At 46.0% G+C, this 19,951-nt stretch overlaps 1 protein-coding gene across 1 annotated transcript; it reads right to left on the minus strand.

Annotated features, from left to right (window-relative positions):
- Window positions 1-9: 9 nt before the first annotated feature.
- LOC144935493 (uncharacterized) lies at window positions 10-19,474 on the minus strand. Its single transcript, XM_078862199.1, has 7 exons — window positions 18,149-19,474; window positions 15,781-15,831; window positions 10,659-11,387; window positions 8,920-9,018; window positions 5,799-5,930; window positions 3,027-3,095; window positions 10-1,150 (listed from the first exon to the last, which is right to left on the minus strand). Exons 1-7 carry the CDS (start codon window positions 18,905-18,907, stop codon window positions 1,073-1,075), a joined length of 1,917 nt encoding a protein of 638 aa, XP_078718325.1. The 5' UTR covers window positions 18,908-19,474; the 3' UTR covers window positions 10-1,072.
- Between the last annotated feature and the right edge of the window lie 477 nt (window positions 19,475-19,951).

Consider the following 19,951-nt stretch of genomic DNA (forward strand, 5'->3'; position numbering starts at 1 on the left):
TGAATGTGGTTTCGCATTTTCATGTACACGTTGGCATGTTGAACATACCTTGCAAGGCTGAAATACAGGCGACCCTGTGCACGTACAATATTATTGGATACAAAGTCAAAACACACACGTGCACCAAACTCAAAGACCTCGGCTATTTCACGATACAAAAATAGGCTGCCAGCACGGATACACAAGAAAACAATTTGTATCGCTTAATTTTTAATTTTTTTTTAATCTAATTTTTTTTTACTAACCGCGGAACCATCTACTATACAGGCTTAACTTACACGGACAGAAAAATCATTATTTTGTTAAAAAATAAAGCGTACACCCAACACAGCTACACAAACGCTTTTAAAAACAGTTACCGCGCGTTAGATGAGAACAACGCGAGAGCTGTCAGGGCTTAGGGCGAGTGTCTAATGGAAGTGGTTCCTAAGCTTTTTTTTTAAAAAGGACAAAACAAATATCTAACATAACTTAAAAAAACACACACATGAGCCCAACAACCATCCACTGGAACGGAGAGAGGGGAGGGAAGGTTTCACGGGCGGCATGTACTTGTTTCGTGAGTTGCTAAAAAAAATGGCTTCATCGTCTAGAAATGAGGTGGGCGAGGTTGCGAGGAAAGTGCAGCCGCGCTCGCATGATCCGGCGCACGGCACTGACTCGTGACCCCAATGTTTACTTTAAACGCAAAGCTCCCGTCGTGGTCGTCGTCATCGTTATACCCATGAAGAGTTTTCTCACTGCGCCAACGAATCGGTGACTCTGCACATAACTGTAATGTAAAAAACCACGCTTACAAATAATACTTTCAGGTAGTGTGGTAAGAGACGTAAACAAAAAATGTCACATCTCAAAAAATAATTGTACAAAAACAAATGAAAGTACTAACATTTTTCTTAAAAAGCACGACCTTTAACAGCCATGCCAATGATCGGTCTGGGTAATTTTTTTTATTGGTATTTGTTTTACCTCCTGTACACATTTTTCTTGATTACGTTTTTACTTCTTAACTTTGGAGCATTTCATGCAGAGGTTTTTAATTCTATTATTCTAGCGCAACGTCACGGCTCGCTTAGAACCCAAACATGCTGGGAGACACGAGGTCATTCTCCAGCCATCCCGTCTTCACCTCCGACCCTTGAACTTTACCCTTTGGGCAGAGAGGAGAGGGAAGGAAAAAAATACAAACACATGTCTTAGAAAAAAACTGCACGCACATTTAACAAAAAACGTCTATAAACAAAGGATTTTTGGTAGTATTTTACGCGGTTATTATACAAACTTGGCTGCTATTGTTGCACCCTGAGCAAAAAAAATAAACTACACTGGCAATTTAAATGCACGCACCATCTTTGGCTCGAGTTTTGATTCATGTGGCTGAGAAAAAACCCCGTGTCTGGTGGGGTAAGGTGTGGGTACTCCCAACTCTTCCAAAACATCTCGCCAGTGTGGAAGAGTAGGCCAAATATATCCTCGAGAGGGGCTCTCTAGAGTTCCCTCCCTCTAGTGGAGGCCCTTCAAGCGGCACAAACAAAAAATTCAAGGATGCTCCTTTACAATTTACCTTTGAAAGTATTACAGAAATGAGCATGGCAAATCAATATCTTCAGAATAATCCTCAGTGTAGAACAGTGGTCGGCAAACCTGCAGCTCTGGAGCCGCACGAGGCTCTTGAAGGACTGCTTCGTGACGTCATTTATTAAGGACCGTCCCGTATTCACGTGCATTGCAGCACTTGAAATAGTTTTTTTTACGGAATTTGAAAAAAATGGGTTTTCTACCATTTTGTAAAGAACATCAACACCAGAGTGCTGGTGGTGGACAGTGGGGATAGTTTGTGGGTGGCATTTTCACTCCGTGAATTCGTTTAGAGACCATAGGCAGCAGCACCACCATTTCACAAGCGGAGGGCTAAATTACTCCGTAGCAGAGAGTGGTAGTGGGGGGCATTAGGAGGATGGGGGTGGGGCCCATGGCCGGTTCACTTGTGCTCGTTGGATGTGGAGTTTTGAATCTAGAAATCTGCAGGAGCGCCCCAGGAGTACTCATGTTTCACTCTGCTACCAGGGACGAGTGCCTCAAGACTGCCCCTGCTTCTGCAGATTTCTCGGGTTTCAAAGAACATAACAGAGTCCTTGTCTATAAACATCTGGCCGTTCACCAGCATTGGTTGAAGCAAGCCTGACTGCTGACAAGACACTGCATGTCAAAAACCAGTCCAGAGTTTGCTTGCATTGAACCAATGCCGCCAAAAATGATGCACTCCCAGAAGTCATTGTGGTTGATGGGAAGTATAAAAGGAACAGTTATGCGAAGGAGAGATGTTGTCTGCTTATTTGTTTACAAAAGAGCCGCATTTCTATCGAGCCGCGATTGAGCTGATCGGGAACCAAGTGTGGCTCTCATAAGCCACTGGTATAGACTTTAATCACTGCAGCAGCGTCACAAGAAAACAAAAACATCGTTTGCAACATGTTAAAAAGGGTTAACTGTTGTCAGTTTGTTAACGTGTGTTACCTTTGAGTTTTGCCGATTTGTTTAATGTTCACTGATGAGTTTGCGCCAATGTTTCAATCGGCTTTATATTTTTCTATTCTCACCGAAATCGTAACAATGAAAAAGAATAAATTTTATGCGCAAAAACCAGAACTAGATATTTCGATTATCAAGGCTGTCAAACATTTTACCAATTATGGCAAAATGGGAAATGTGCAGCACCATTTTTAACCAACACATAGTAGAGTGCAACGAAACTCAAGTAATGTTGAAAAAACCCATGTTAGGTCCTCCAGCTCATTAAACAGACAGATTTTAGTTGATGCATATATTGAAAATGCTGCTTGCGGATATGAATTAGTGTATAATGATATCTCGCCACCTACAACCCTCCAATCCCACGCCAAAAAGCTATTTCCTTACCAGAGTCATCAGGCATAGAATTACATTGCATACTCTGTACCAAGGAGCCTCTTCCATGCCTTGAATTAAAAAATCCACAGACGAAGCCCAGGAAGGTGCCTCCTCACCTGTGGCATGTAGTATGGCAGCTGCTGATCCTGGGAAAGTGGCATCACTGTGGGCTGCACGTCCTTCATCTGCAAGTCAAGTTTATTTTTCGTTACATACATGATGGCACCATCCTGGCACAAATCTGCCATGGGTGGTAGAGCACAGGATTGTCGGCGATTTAGCCAACATGGTGCCGTGTAGCATAGTATCGACGAGGCTCAATTATTGCAACTGACTACTCTACGGGATGTCTGGGAAAAACATTACCGAGCTGCAGTGTGTACAAAACTCTTTGGCACATGTCGTGATGGGTACTGCAAGATCTGACCATCTCCGTCCAGTGCTCGTCAAGCTGCATTGGCTTCCGGTTTCCAGACAAATACATAAGATCGCACTCATTACACACAAAGCGCTTGCCAAAAATGAACCACAACACCTTGTTGATCTCGTCAAGGAGCATAAACCATCATGCGAACTCCAGTCATCCTCGCAGCGGCTTTTGGCTAGCCATCGAACAAAAAACGTTCACTACATCGCGCGCTTTCATATGCGCTTCTGTAGCCATCTGGAATGCTCTTCCTTCAGATATTAGGAAGCCACTGAAGCTATGCACTTTGAAATCAAGATTGAAAACTCATTTCTTTAGAACAGTTTTTTGTTTCGATTTAAAGCTTTCGTGACTGCAGGGATTCATCTTCTTGGTTCTTTCGGTAAAGTCACATAGAAGGGAAGTAATAAAATAATAAAAATAAAACATAATAAAATAATTCTCACGACGTTTCGGCCACAACGCAAGCAGCCGTCCTCAGGTGACGGCTGCTTGCGTTGTGGCCAAAACGTCGTGAGAATTATTTTATGTTTTATTTTTATTATTTTATTACTTCCCTTCTACGTGACTTTACCGAAAGAACCAAGATGAACAGTTTTTTGTGTTTAGTTTTTGTACTTACCCCGTAACCTCTGATTAGCACAGTATGGTGCCAAAGAGGTTCAGCATACGTACGCACATTTGGCAAACAGCACAAGCCCTACCCGCTGCACTTTCTATTAGCAAAAAGTCAATATCAAGAAATCTGGAGTGAGAAATTCACACAGCTGCTGCATGGAATCAATAAATTCACTAACAGGCAATTCGCCTGGTTCATCCTTGGCAATGAGCCAGTCGTGGCAATTTCACATTCCTACTGCAGGGTTAGAATATTTCCATTGGACAATTACTGTCATTCAACGGAGGATTGACACATCATTTCATGGGTTACTATTTTAAGCTTCACATTACGTGCAATGAATTGCGTAAAATTGTGTGTTTTCCGATTCCTTAATGCTGTATGTCATGGGCCCATCTGACCTACCCCCGTAAGTTCAAACATGTGTATTCTTTGGTCAAACTATTCATGTGAATCGTGACAGCTCATTTAATCCTGATTAGGTTGGGGGGGGGAGCGGGCATATTAGGTATGTAGTGAACCCACACAGACACACATCACCATCAGCTATAATCAATCCACCGATAGACTGAGGCCTCCCCGAGGTGTTCCCATCCCTCAAGGTCCTACGATGCAACAATCCATCTAGTTCCTGCACATGAGCTCATGCCATTTCTGCATCTCTGTGGTGGATTTCCCTCAGGTGAGGGTTTCTTCCTTTGCCCGACACTCCATCTTTAGTCTCGACCACCGGCAATCGCCTCCGAATGACGTGTTCTGCCCAAGCAAACTTTACTACAACCCTTAATATTTTCTAATGCTTTGTCAATCTGGCAAAGTGCCTACATTTTTTATATCGGTGCAATTACCAGCTATGGACCACATAGTAAACCACGATAGCCTGCACTATAAAAATGAGGAATAGCAAAACTACACAAACATTCTAATGAAGCAGTCTCGTGCCATTTAGCTCCTGAACAGAAAACCAGGAATGCCTTACCGATTAGAAAAATACAAACATTACACACACATCCTGTATTAAAATACATTCTACATTATTCCCGACTAACTGCAGCAGCTCGTTTGAACCAAAATGTTAAATAATCGATGGAATGACTGAATACAATGCAAGACTATACTGTCCCCCCCCCCTACAAATCATTAATTCATGCTTTCAGGCCGAGTGGCCGCAACAATAGGTAAGAGCTTACCCGCCTGCACACAATGACCTCGCCGTCCCAGGTGCCGGTTTGTACAAGCCGGAAATTAAAACCGTCCCAATTGCCTGGGGCGGGGGGGGGGGGCTACGATGTCAACACAGGGCTGAGCAGCAAAATCAATCGCTGTACTGCACCACACTCCGACATCTATGCCGCCCGCCTTCATCAAAGCGCACTGACGCCAGCGTGGCAAAGGGTGGTCAAATAACCCCCCACGGGCCGCACGGTGCAGCGTGGCCCTTGCCCAGAGGCTGATTGACAAAGGGGCCGCCGCACACGTATGCAATCGCTTGCAGATGGCATGAAAATTAACCAGATCGCAGCTTTCGGAGGTTCACACTGGCAGCGATAACGAGCAAAATAACCTGACCAAAAATATATACACACACACACAGCATTACAGAAACAATCTACCTCGCAGTGCAATGCAGCCAAGTGGCAACAGTGTAAACTTAAAGACCATGTCAGCCCGTGATTGAATTGAACCATCCCAAGGGTTTGCGTGCATCTGAGAGATGTGGAGGGAAAGGAGGGAGGGGAGGGAGGGAGGGGGTAGAGATACGCGAGGGAAGGTGTGCGTGTTCGTAAGGGAGAGAGGGAGAGGACGAGCGACCGGATCGGAGATTGCGATGGTAGTCCTTGCCTTTCCGATCTGTGCCTGCAGGTCACGCTCAGGTCCCAGCTCCGGCGTGTGGAGCCACTCGCGGCCCTGGCAGGGCACGCCGGCGAACCGCGCCACGTCGTCCTCGCGCCCGCCCGCCTGGTAGTGCTTCAGCTGTGCCATGCCACCAGCAGAGAGCACAGCCAGGTGGAAGACAGCGAGAAGCAATGCTCAGGCAGGAGCCATTGACGTGCTCCTCTGCGTACACGAGCATTGGGCAGAGCTCATCCCCCATTGCAATAGGATGTTGCTGCTGCGTCGGATTGTTTGTGTGGAGTGCTCTTGCAAATAACGTCAGGTAACCAACCGCATTTGTTTAAAAAGCCTGACACTGCTGATAAGATCCACGAGGTTGAAACCAGTTAGGAGTTTGTATCCTTAAACAAATGTTGCTGGATAATATTTATCGGGGGATCCAATGGACTGAAACACTATTTGAATCTATATGCTTAATGTAACCCAGGTCTCCTTTGGAAAACAGATTTGCAGTTTCAATGGGCTCTCACCTAGTAATAAATAAGGATTGCAGTTGCTTATTTGCATATGTTTGTGGTCCTTGCATAGTGATGGAAATCACACGTTACGATGGTGGAGACCAGGCTGTACAATGAGCACAAATTGGTACTAATTTTATAGAACCCAGAGTGATTATTGGCTGGGTATCCCACTGGAACACCATTTAAGAGTTGATTCAAAAAGCCTCCCGCATGGAATGCGAGATGCACTCATACATGCCCCGTGTTTAGTGTGCTCCATGACATGACGACTGCTAGTTTAGCTATCCCAAAGGCATTACACTGAGATAAGCGAAACTGTAAATTAAATTCAATACAATTATACAATATTTTTTAGTGTGCAGTCAACTGCCGGCACTCACAATTACGATTTCTGAGTTTCCAATTCATTTTTCTTGCTCAATAAATACCGTTTCTTGTAAAATTTTAAAGGACAAATAAAAATGTACATGTCGCACAGTGCAAGTATTGGCCATGAAAGTGGAAACGATTAAATTTTGCTCATGTAATCCAAGCAACATTTTTGATGCAAAGTTATTTCTCACAATTAACAGAAGCCCAGTGACGCTCCCCGCAGTTTCAGTCGTGATCCACACAGAAGGCTCAAGCGGCCACTCTGCCCATGTGGACCACACGAGCGCCACGTCACACCCGCGGCCCACTTCAATCGGTTCAACCACGAACGGATATTTTTTTTACACAATTTTTACATTCATCGCAGCATCTCGGCATCACGTGTGCGCAGGCCAGATAATTTTCCCGCATGTCATGGCGTCGGGAAGGGAGCGGCGGAGGGCCGTTGTGGTGTGCAGTCCCCCCTGCCTTGCCGCAGCACGGCTCCGCGTGGCGATTGACAGACATGGATTAGTCCTGCTCGAAAGGACGTGCAATGCAGCCGGGATCCCAATACATTGATCGTTCAACTCCAATGTGTTAAATAGCACACAATGTGCTGCCTCGTCCACTTCTGCATTATTACATCATTTCTGTGGTGTGTGTGTGCGTGCAGATGAAGCATCACGTGAGCCCAACGCGTTCGTTACGACGATAGGCACGATGTGACCTTTTTCCCCCAATTTTTTTCCCCTCCCCACAACAGGACAAAAAACACAAAGCTCTGGACAAAGCCAGTGAGAAAAACCGTGATCTATGCAGTCGGTACGAATTGAATCCAGGCTTCGTTAAACGGGCGTGATGTGAAGGTGGTTCGCCACCAGTGACCTCAATCACAGGAGCAGGCACCGGCCTGACTTGGGGCAGCACATTACGCAACGGGTTTGGCTGCTTGGAAGACCCTTCTACTTTAAATATTTCAACAACAACAAAAAAAACCCCTGCCACCACCCTGTTAATGGCACACGACCCCACGCAGCCCCCCGCGACTGCACCCGCCAACGCACTGACGCGCATCATCCGTAAATACACAGCAACGTATTTAAAACACAAAAAAAATCCTCCGTGACTTAAAACACGCCCTGCGTTTGCCTGTGTCTTTGTGCATCGGCCAGCGCGATGAAAGCGAGTTTCTATAGACCAAGGGTTTTTTCAAACTCCAATCATCACAGCGATTCACCACAATTAATATCATTATGGCTAATACACCCCGCAGTAATAATAAGGGGTGGCCCACTGGATTCTAACCATGAACCTTTGCAACAAGCGACGAACGCGCTACCAATAGGCCACCTCACCGCCCAATCTTCTGGGGCATGTTCCAGCTGCTCTGATCACGAGACGAAGACGTAACCAAAGCTCCTCTCAATCTGTGGAGCCAGCGGCTCCTTTTGTGTTTTGTTTAATTACCGTTGCATACCACTCACAGGTGTGACTTAGATCATGAATTGAATTTAAAAACAAAGTTACGTTAAAGAGTGTGTGACATTCCGACAAATTTGAACGTACATCACAGTTGATCCACTTCTAATGCTGGACCACTCATCCCAATAAAATCACAAATCCAAAACTGGTGAGATATTCTTCTTTAAATCTTGTAGTAGACACACAAAGATCCTACTTATATCTGTATAGACTGTTGAGCAAAGTGCTGTTTATCCGAGTATCTTCTAAAGGGCAGCATACCACATGAGGTGATAAGCATGACCTGCACCAGATCCAGCCAGATGCCCATTTAACAACAATGAGTTGGCGAAGGATAAACCCAGGACGGGTTCAAATTCCTTATGTCACTAATGTTGCAAATGGTCAGGATTCATACCCGGGTTACCATGAACCATTACAATGATATCGATCACCCACGTAGCCTACATACACTGTTGGAGCAAGTGCTGCTAGCAAAGAGCTATTAAATATGCCACTGCCCACGAGGGGCTTGTGCGAACAGCACCAGCATTGCGCTACCTTTGTCTTTTTAGCTCTGATGCTTACACACCCCACCCGGTATCCTTTAAGGGAGAATCCAGGACCAGTTCACATTTCGCTCGCCACTAATGTATATTTCCTAATGCCAGGAAACAAATTCAGATTGGCATGTTCATCATGCACTTACAACTACCCCACTGCTCCATGCAACAGACACACACACACACAAAGATGCACGCATGCTCAATGCTGAACAGCCAATTACTCACCACTTCGTTGCTGAAGCAAAGAGGGGAGTCGACAGAGGGCTGAGGGACCATCTCCTTGTGGCTGCCCTGGTAAAGGGGGCTTCCGTACCCGTACAGGCCCTGCAGGCAAGGAAATCAATAATTCACTGACATTTCCGAGAATTTTTTTCTTCTTTCCAATTTTTATACTATTTTAGTTTCACTTTGTTAGCTGTATATTGATTTAAAATGTTCAAAAGAAATGTATTCCATTTTTTTTTTACAATTGTGGTGGGGCTTTAATCATGCATTGTAATAGTCTGGGAATTACTAATTCTTTTGTTAATTTTAATTGTTATGAGTTTTTTGGGGTTGGTTGCCAGAGCTTCCCATGCAGAGGCTTGAATCAAGAACGACAGTGTTTAAGTGGAGGAGCACATGACCTTAATCCCTAATCAAGGAGATAGTCACCACATGTTTAAGCAATTTCTTGAACCGCAAGTGTCTGCAACATTCCAGTTCCAAAGGAATTAAATCACCTGGTGAGGCTTTGTTAATTTCCCATGGGAGAATGCACTCTCCATATAAAATAAAAACCCCAAAACACAAACAGCATTCTCATAATTAACACTGCCTCATAACAGAAAAAGATTATAATAGGTTGATGTTTTAGGTAATATTCTTTGGGTCTTTCGGTAAAGTCACGTAGATAGGTTCAAATAAAATAACAAAAACTACGACGTTTCGATCATTGAATATGAATTCCTGCAGTCGCGAAAGATTTAAGTCAAGTTTTAGGTAATGGTCCTTCTTCAGAGCATAGAGACAATAGTCCGATATATGAGGCCATTATATTATTCTGTCTTAAATGTAAATGGTTTAATCGTATTTACGCTCGTGCATCACTGCCGAAGCACTCTGTTCATTTGCGTTACTCTATAAACCAATGGACCAGCACAGAAATTTGGAGAAATTTGGACAAATTATAAATATCAGCCAATCAAATAAAAGTGATGGTGTGAGGTAACCTTTTTATATTATTGCCTTGAATACATTACAAATATGATATTATATTTTTACTTACTTCTACCAAACACCAAAGCTCTATTTAGCCACTTCATGTGATAATGACGAACAGAAAAAATGCGGTCTGGTCCCATGGACTATATTAACAGCGAGGCCTCCGCCAAAATCATGGCAATTATTTGGGAGGCCTTGTCATTGTCGTGATAATCACGACATAGATTTGGGAGGCCTCATGGCTAATACAGTGATGTCGTCCGTGCAGCGGTTCACGATGTGAAGTTGTCATTTGTTTCAAGAACACGTGCGGTCAATTTAAATTGTGTCATTCATAATGAATTGCAATCACAATGTAATTATGATTGGTGCTGTAATTATAATTATAACCGACTCCAGATCTGGTTCCAAGAATCAATTATATTTTGTCTCCTCTTTACCATCAGTTCATTTTTCTGTCCCATTTGTATAGTCTTTTTGGCTCCATTAGCCAAAACATAACCATAGTATATCATTGAAATAATTTGCATAAATCACAAATCGTAAAGCGTTAACATGCACGATACGATGCATGTATCCTGAGCGTAAGAATTTATATTTAATTGGTGAATCGATGCACCATCCCATGCTGTCCAATTAACCCGTCATGATCACATCCACGGTAAAAACTTTTGCAAAAATATGCACCAGATCAATCCCACACGCCCAGAATCACGCGAGTGTTCAGCTCTGGCACGGTGCACAAGGGCGGGAACCGTCACCTGGTAGGCGAATCCGTTGAGCGGCTGCTGGTGCGCGTACAGCGCTTGCTGCGCCGAGCCTTGTCCACCAAGCCCCGCGTCACCCGGCAGAAACAATCCGGCTCCGGCCGGACCAACACCTGGCCCTACTCCGGGCCCCACGCCGGCGCCCACGCCTCCGACTGTGCTGGGCCCCCCCGCTGCGTAGGAGCCGGCGCTGTAGGGCGACAGCGGCGGCAGCATGCGATTCACCAGCCGGTTTAGGTGCACGAGCGACGCTGCCATATTGGTCGGCAGCGGCATGGGCAGCGCAGCGGCCCCGCCGTTGCTTGAGCCAAGGTCGAACTCTGACCCCACCGCTCCGGGGCTTCCGGCCGCTGCCGCAGCAGCCACTGCGGCTGCCATGGCCGCCTCATCGGCCTGTGCTTCGCTCCGAGCCCGTGGCTCATCACTCCCATCGCCACCACCGCCTCCGCCACCACCGCCGCGGAAACTGCCCCCCTGCTGCCCCGCAGACGGAGGCGACTCGCTCAGCCCGTCCCCTTCGGCCCCGAGGGGCTTTGGGCCCTGTCGGCCAGGGCTGGGCGCGTACGGCTTGGGCGAGGAGCCGGCCTTGCGTCCGCGCTTGCCCTTGGCCGGCGTGCTGCCCCACTGCTTCTTAGCGCTCGGGTAGCGCTGGAAGAGACGCTCGCTGTCGTCCTTGCCACGGTTCCACAGCATGTCGCCTGATCCCACGGGGGTCGTGTAGCTCTGAGTAGTGAATAAAGATATGACCAAAATGTCACCATGGATCATGGCAAAAGCGCTTTCTACATTCAGTCCAGTCCTCCTTATCCATCACACATGTCCTACCCAGCGCAGTCTTTTGGCCTTATCAACACCTACCTGCATGTTGTCTTCCAGACTTCTGCATTGCTTATTCTGTCTTGCCATGAAATTCCAAGCATCCACCTGTGCTCAAATTCCAAAAACGTAATCTTAAGCTGCTTAAGAGAGTCCAGTTCTCCAATCCATACAATAAAACAGGTATCACACATGCCTCAAATACCATTTTTATTCACACTTTTTTTTTCTTCCAAAGTGGTTTCCCATAGCTGATAGAACACCTGTCGTGCTCAAAGGAATTCGGTTTTTGACCACCTTCTCGCAGCCATCGCTGTGTTATGGCCATCACTGCCCAAGTAAACAAAGTCCTCTTCCACTTCAGTTGACTTTCCTCCTGCTGGTACTGACCCAACTCTCTCCATTTATTCATAACTTGCTTAAACAAAGAAACTTCCTTCTACTGTCTGATGTACTTTCATAATTCTACCGAGTCCATTGGTTCCTCCCTGTTCAAAAGCTGGCTGAACTATGCCCGTCATACCTCGACCAATTTCAGTGTTCTGCCCCACTGCTATTCCTAACCGAAAAAATGTCATTATTTATTATGAAGTTTTTTTTTTATATATAGCAAATTTACCAAGTCTCATGACTTTTTTTTTTAGGGTCCTGCCAATGTTGGCAGTGTGAGCCGATGATTTCCACATACATTCCAATCGAGTATTTTGTGGAATTTATTTTCAAATTTGGCATATTGGGCACAAGATTGCCTCCTTTTGCGAATGACGTCACGGGGTCTTGACATCCGCTGTGAAGCAGAAGGCACGTATTTTTTGGTGAATGTACCCCGCAGTGTTAACCAGGGCAGCTGCTGGATTTGAACGATGAACCTTTGTGACAAGCAAAGAAAGTGCTACCACTGGGCCACGTCACCACACCCAGACAGCAAGCATCCCACAGTTACCGGTAAAATATCTTGTCATTGGGAATGTGACGATTGATTGGTTAAAAATGATTCGTACGCTCACAATATGTGTATTGAATCGTACATATAAAGACCACAAAATACGCAAATTGCATGAAAATTGCATGCTAAGTATGTGCTAATTACCTTAAGTCTAAATGCCATTAATAAGGCAGAACAGTCCAGAAAATAGGTGGCAGAAAATCAAGTGGCAGTAGGAGATAAAAAAATACTATTGAAGTAACTTGTGACCATGAATTATGACAATTCATCAAATCACCACAGGTGTAGAGGTTGATTTGTTACATGCCCAGTCAGAGAAACTGCTGCTAGGGAGTACCCAATAAGGCCAGTGTGGCAAATGAGGGAGTGGCGTGTTCAAAACTATGCACACCGAACCACTTTTGTGTCTCCAAATGCTGATGTAAACCGCACCGCCCCAGGTATTCATTTTAAGCCAAGTGAACCTAGAAGAGGCCCAGACCAGATTCAGATCGTAATTGCTAATGATGCACTTCATAGCAAGAATTTAAGCCTAGATAACCATCATCGCGATGTAATTGCGTTGACCACTAGACAGTAATACCCCGGTTTACGGCGAAGATGCGATCCTGAAAGGTGCGACGACAATTATCGACGCGATGTAAATCACAGGGTAGGTGGAGGTGAAGGCTGAGGGGAAGGCTGAGGTGACGGATACGAGAAAAGATGGATGAAGCTGTCAGCGATGCAAAATTTGGGTTGAGGCAACGCAAATCAAGAAGTGGTGTTAATAAAGTGACGACATATTTGCGAAATAGCATAAAAAGGGGAGACGCAAATCGGGGCATTACTGTACCACTGTTCCCAACAAAGACAAAGATCCCCTGTATAGCCTTAAGATACTTTTGAAGGCTGGCACGGCACATCAAGGGGTGGGTGGCCAACACCATGCCCTAGGGGAGGCCCAAGACCAGTTCAGATAATCGTCAATGGTATTGGCTGTGAGCGGGAATGAAACTCGGGTTGCCGGGTTCGTAGTGCACAACTACACAACCACACGCATGCACAGACATTGGGGGGGAAGGGCAAATGGAACACTCCTGGCCACATTTCATTTATTTCAAAGGCAGCAAACAGCGTTCCAAAACACTCCCATTCATGGAGATGGGTGATGTGTGTTTTGAAGCTGTGTGTATGCTATAATTACGAACATGCAGTTTTGTCAACTGATATTTTCTGCTCCAAGCCACCCCCCCCCCCGCTGTAGCCGTGAAGACATGTTCACAATGGCCTGCCAATTATATTATTCCCCCACCCACCCCACCCACCCCCCGATGCAATTAATATAAATGCATATCTTCAAAAAAATACAAGAAGTCCGGGACCAAAAAAAAAACACATTAACAAAAATATATATATAAGTACCTACAAAAAAAACTGAACAAAAAAACTAACGGAATCCAGAAAGTTGTCGATCCAGTTCTGCCGAGCCAAAGGGCAGTATCTCTCGTGGGGGGTCAGCACACATGCTGGCGTGAATAAAGGAGGGCGGATTAGGCCCCGGGGAAGGCTCTTGGGAGCTTCCCAGAGGCTCCCACCGCCGCTGTTGTTGCCCTGAACCTCCGTTGTCGCTATGACCATGGTTGCACTGTTTACTTAAAAGATCCGAGTAAGTGAACCCCACTGTCCGCTCGGTCACATTCAGTGTGCACTTTCACAGGGTGAAATAAACAAAAACCCCGAGAAAAGAAACTGGCCCACCACATTTGTAATGTCACTTTTTTTAAGCAGCCACCACGGACAGATTAGCTTATACGTAGCTGTGGTGTTCGCTTGAATCACCGACCCAGAAGAATGAGAAATCTCTGGGAATTTGAGAAAAGCAGTTGCAATTAGGACTGCCTATTTTTCATTACCTCTTCACAGAACCTGCATATATTTGGAGACAATGTTAAAATGAGTACGAATGTGAGTTATTAAAACTGATCAGTTTTCAAGTCTAAGGACCAAAAAAATACACTTCTAAATTTTGGTTCAACATTTTGCGTGAATAAGCCAGGAACGTTAACAGATATTCTGGTTGGATATGCATTTTTTTTTGTGGGTCAATGGGTGGTCTGTGCAATAAGCTTGCTACCTACTGAGAGCAAGGCGCTTTGGTTGAAGGCCAAACTCGGTTTTACAATGTGCCGCACGTGAGAAAGCTGCAAATGGAGTGCACGGCATTCCTTGCCGCAGCGGATGCCACTGTGCATGAGATCCCGAAATAAGTCAACGGCCAGCACATGTGTATTATTTTGCATTTCATGTGGTCTCTCTTGCAAGATATCTGCTGTCTTATTGGACGCTCAACTGGTTAGAAATAAAGGCTGCTGAAACTCTCGAGTGAGAGGGGGCCTGAGAAAATATCCTCGCTGTAAATAACCATGAAGCGGGCTTAACAGCGCAATTGCATACATCCAATACGTAGACCAAGATTTAACAACTGTAAGGAAAAACGTTCAATGGCGAGCATTTGAATTTCGAATAATTACTTCCAGATAAGACAAATGAATGAATTCCTTTATCAGGAAGCCACGAGATAGGCCATTAAGATAGGCAGGGCTACACTTACAGCAAATGAGATTTGGTGACACGTGCTTAAACGTTGTTGCACCACTGCAAGGAATGCACCTGGTACAATGTGCAGTAAACCCCTACATGCCTTTTCGGCAGCAAGGAAAAAGTTTCGGATAGCCCAAGACATTTTATTGAACGATTTCGAAATTGTGGTCAACCGCCGCTACACCGATCGCACCCAGAGGATCCACGCTCTTTAAGTAGCGACGCCTGTCCTGCCCTGACATTACGTTAAATACTGCTCTTAAAACATTGGTATCTCAACCCGGGACATTCAATCAGAAAAATCTCCAGACTGAAAAATGGGAGAGAGGCCCTCCGTATTCAATGTGTGCATGCTATTCCACAATCAGCTATTGGCGACGGTACACGTCTTGTAGAAGCCGCTGAAGGCACATTAATATATGTAACGTAATGTCAGCATTGGGATCGCATGGCATTGAAAACCAGACAATGCACAGTGTAGTGTGCACCATAGATGTGAAATCACAAGGTAGTCATATGTTCCTGTAAACCAGTTCTATGCCTACATATCTATAATTGCACAATTAAGTAATTAAATAGTAGAATTAGAAATGTCTGCAAGAAGGTGCCTTGGGAAAAAAATAAAAAGGCATTCCGATGTGCCATAGGGATGGTAGACAAGGAAAGGGCAAGATGGGGGGGTGGAAGACTGAACAGCGACATTTCACAGACGGATTCCAGTGAATACTGTCTCAATATTTTAAATGCACTGCCTTATATTTTCAATCTCACCTGTGTAACCACGCCATTCTTGAGGAGAGGTTCATCTTCAAATGAGTAGGGCTGTGTAGAAACAACGAGAATAGAAGAAGTGGAACCACTGTGGCAAACGGTGACAATTTGTAAACAAAATCATTCATAATGCATAATAAACTGCATGCTACGGATCTGAAGAGCGAGACATTTGCCATGTGCGCAAGTCAACACACACGCACACAGCTGGTTTGGTTTAGATATGCTGAACATCATGAACACACTCGCGCATGCGAGAAACGTACACATACAGTGTGTAATGACAACACAAATGTGTGCGGGAATACCATGCGTTCACACAATGTGCAACTTATATTTAGCCTTTATATGCATATATACGCAAATGTACATTGTGCACATCGTTTTCCATGCAATTATACGGCAAAAATGCGGTTTGCAAAGCAAGGCACATGCGTGCATATTGCCGAAACGCTCTCACAGATACAGCAATGCATGCACACACACAATGTGTGTATTGTTAGCGTGTGAACTGCAAAAAATGTGCATGCCTATCTATGCTCTACCATCCACATACACGAACTCACTCCTGAAGCCCTCTCGTGGCACACAAACCTTAAGATTGGTATTTAGCTCCTGAATATATTTACGGCCATACGCAAGAAAATAAATTGCATCGACTAAGGGGGGCTGTGCATTACAATGTATAACAGTGGCATATATATACACCACGATAACAATAATTATTGAGTCCTTTGTCAATCTACTGCTGCATGAAGGCTTGTGGGTGGGTGATGTTTGATCATGCTTCCCCAAGCTGGTCAGTGTGGATTAGGGAAGGAGAGAGGTGGGGATGGGTGTGGGGAAGGTAGCCGGACCGGTTCAGATGCCACTCGTTACTGATGTTAGCCGTGGCCTGGAATCAAACCGAGGTTGATAGTGCAGTGCCGTAACTACTGCCCCACCGCTCCTCGGACCATCAATTTTGGGGCCCTGTTATGTTGTCTTGGGTGGTGTTTTTTATTATTTTTGTCTGAAGTGAAAACCAAATTGTAAACACGTCATGGCATTGTCCTTCGGGTCCGTGCACAGATGAATTTGCATTTGTGATGTTACCAACCAACATTGCGATGGACCAAAATCTGTACTGTATGCATTCTTACCACTTTCATAATACATTTTATATTCCCAGTCAGAACCGATTTGCAATGGGACCAGATGCCTCGTGTGCAGCCAGGCACGGCGTGAGTGGCACCCCCTGACCCCAGTCTCCTACAAACCAGCTCCAAAAATGTTCCCTGTGCATTGTAAAGCACTGGGGGGGGGAGGTGGTGGTGGAGGGGGGTGATTCCCACTCCCCTCCACGTCCTCTCTCCCTCCTGCGAACCTCCATCTGGGGCTTCACCAGAATTAAAAGGCTCATTATTGCAAACAATTCCAGCCGACCGTGAATTAAGCATCAGGGTTTGGGGGGGTTAGTCAGGTTAGAGGTAGGTTGGGCCATAATTAATAATTCGAATACAATACAATATTTGCATATGATAATTAGGTTATATTTAGCCCATAGTTTGGGCTGTGGTTTTAGTTAACGCTGTCGGGTTAAGAATGGAGTTAGGGACAGATTATGGCTGGGGTTTGTGTAATATTAAGGCTTTAGGGCTAACAGAGTTAGGCATAGGTTCGGCAAGGTTTAGCGCAAATGCTAATGTTAAAACCTGGTTTATGGGTATTGGTAAAGCTAGAGGAACAGCAAAGCAATGGTTTTTTGTTATGCTATACAGGAGAGTGTGAATGCCAAATTTACGGTGAGGGGTCTGCATCAAATAATAATAATAAATCATCCATTATCGATCCACTGCTGACTGAAGGCATCGCCTGGATCAAATACCAATGCCTTTGATTTGCCCACGACAAACTCAAATGAGCCTTACGATTCTTTCCAGGAGCATCCTGCATTTGGGCTGTTTTCACAGTTCCGTTTCAACAAATAACAATCACGATTTGCCTGTAGGAAACCTGGAGGGCACGCACGGGTGAAAATATGATGGACTCTATAGGGGGAAGAGGAAGGGGAGGAGGGTTAACGTCGATTGCCCGTCACCTGTGCTGGATTTCGTCGTGGGATTTTTTTTGTTCACAGCTTTGTTCAGACACGAAACTACTTATAACCACCACCCATGAACAATGTCTTTCTGACATACCTGTTCGTCACCTGAGGACGGCTGCTTGCGTTGTGGCCGAAACGTCGTGAGAATTATTTTATGTTTTATTTTCATTATTTTATTATTTCCATTCTATGTGACTTTACCGAAAGAACCAAGAAGAAAATGAGAACCCCCCTACTCATCGCAGGAGTTGGGGGGGGTGCAATCGAAGGCGTGGGACTCACATCTCCCGGCAGGAAAGCTGGTGGAGACACCTTCACATTCTCCAAACGCCTCTTTACCAGCAAACGAGGCCGACCTTGCTGCTGCTGCTGCTGTTGCTGCTGTTGTTGTTGCTGCTGATGCTGCTGGTGCTGATGTTGTTGCTGATGCTGCTGCTGCTGATGGTGATGCTGCTGCTGCTGATGATGCTGCTGTTGGTGGTGGTGGTGATGGTGTGGACTTGCCTTGTTGCACAAACCTTCATCAGCACGCCGCTCGCCCTGCATGTAGCCGCCAGCAGCTGATGTGGTGGTGCTACAGCAAATGCCGGGTTCCTTATCCGCACCTGGAACTCGAGGGTAGGGATAATGCTGCTGCTGCTGTTGCTGTTGTTGCTGCTGCTGCTGGTGGTGATAGGGGTGGGCGTACGGGTACGGCTGGTACTGCTGGTACGAGTACTGCTGATGCTGTTCCGAGTAAGGATCGTGGTCATTGTCAGGGCGAGATGACGACGATGACGACGACGAAGAGGACGGCGGCGGCGGCGCCAGCGCACCCGACGACTGTGGAGAAACCATGCCTCCTTGTCCAGCACCACAACCAACAACAACACCACCTCCTCCTCCTCCTCCACCACCGTCCTCGCTCTGGCCGCGGAGGAGATGGCGCGATTCCAGCTGCTCGGAGCCCGCCGCGTGCGCGCCACGAGACTCGGCGGCTGCGAATCCGCGGCCGCCTCCTCCTCCGACTCCTCCTGCCCCCTCGCTGCCGCGCACATCCATTAACGACGACGACGATGCTGATGCTGCTGCTGCTGCTTAGTGGTGGTACAAGATGATAATGATGATGGTGGTGGTGATGCTGCTTAGTGGTGGTACAAGATGATAATGATGATGGTGGTGGTGATGATGATGCTGATGCCGCTGCTGCTTAGTGGTGGTACAATATGATAATGATGATGGTGGTGATGCTGCTGCTGCTGCTTAGTAGTGGTACAATATGATGATGATGCTGCTGCTTAGTGGTGGTGGTACGAGATGATAATGATGATGATGGTGGTGATGCTGCTTAGTGGTGGTACAAGATGATAATGACGACGATGGTGATGATGATGATGACGACGACGTCGCCCAGTCGCCGCTGTATCATAAATCAATGCCTTGTGACGGCAGACTGTGACGGCAGACTGTGAGGGCAGCCTGCGACGGGAGACTTGTAGACTTGTGACCTCGTTTCCTCGGCGACTCTCGGAATGTGCGCGCGGGCTCGTGCGCTCCCCTCGCTCCCCTCGCGCGCGCGCGCGCTGCTGCCGCCGTGCGCGTGCGCGTGTCCGTCTCGCCGCGTGCGTAGCCGCGTGTGTGTGTGTAGTGTGTGTGTCAGTGTGTGTGTGTATAGTGTGTGTGTGTAGTGTGTGTGTGTAGGTGTAGTGTGTGTGTGTAGTGTGTGTGTGTAGTATGTGTGTGTAGTGTGTCTGTGTGTGTGTAGTGTGTGTGTCTGTGTGTGTGTAGTGTGTGTGTGTAGTGTGTGTGTGTCGTGTGTGTGTCTGTGTGTGTGTCTGTGTGTGTGTCTGTGTGTGTGTGTAGTGTGTGTAGTGTGTGTGTGTAGTGTGTGTGTGTAGTGTGTGTAGTGTGTGTGTATAGTGTGTGTGTGTCTGTGTGTAGTGTGTGTGTGTCTGTGTGTGTGTGTAGTGTGTGTGTGTAGTGTGTGTGTGTAGTGTGTGTGTAGTGTGTGTGTCTGTGTGTGTAGTGTGTGTGTAGTGTGTGTGTGTCTCTGTGTGTGTAGTGTCTGTGTGTGTGTCTGTGTGTGTGTGTCTAGCTGTGTGCGTA

Source organism: Lampetra fluviatilis, chromosome 13 (assembly GCF_964198595.1).
Source record: "Lampetra fluviatilis chromosome 13, kcLamFluv1.1, whole genome shotgun sequence".
NCBI lineage: Eukaryota > Metazoa > Chordata > Hyperoartia > Petromyzontiformes > Petromyzontidae > Lampetra > Lampetra fluviatilis.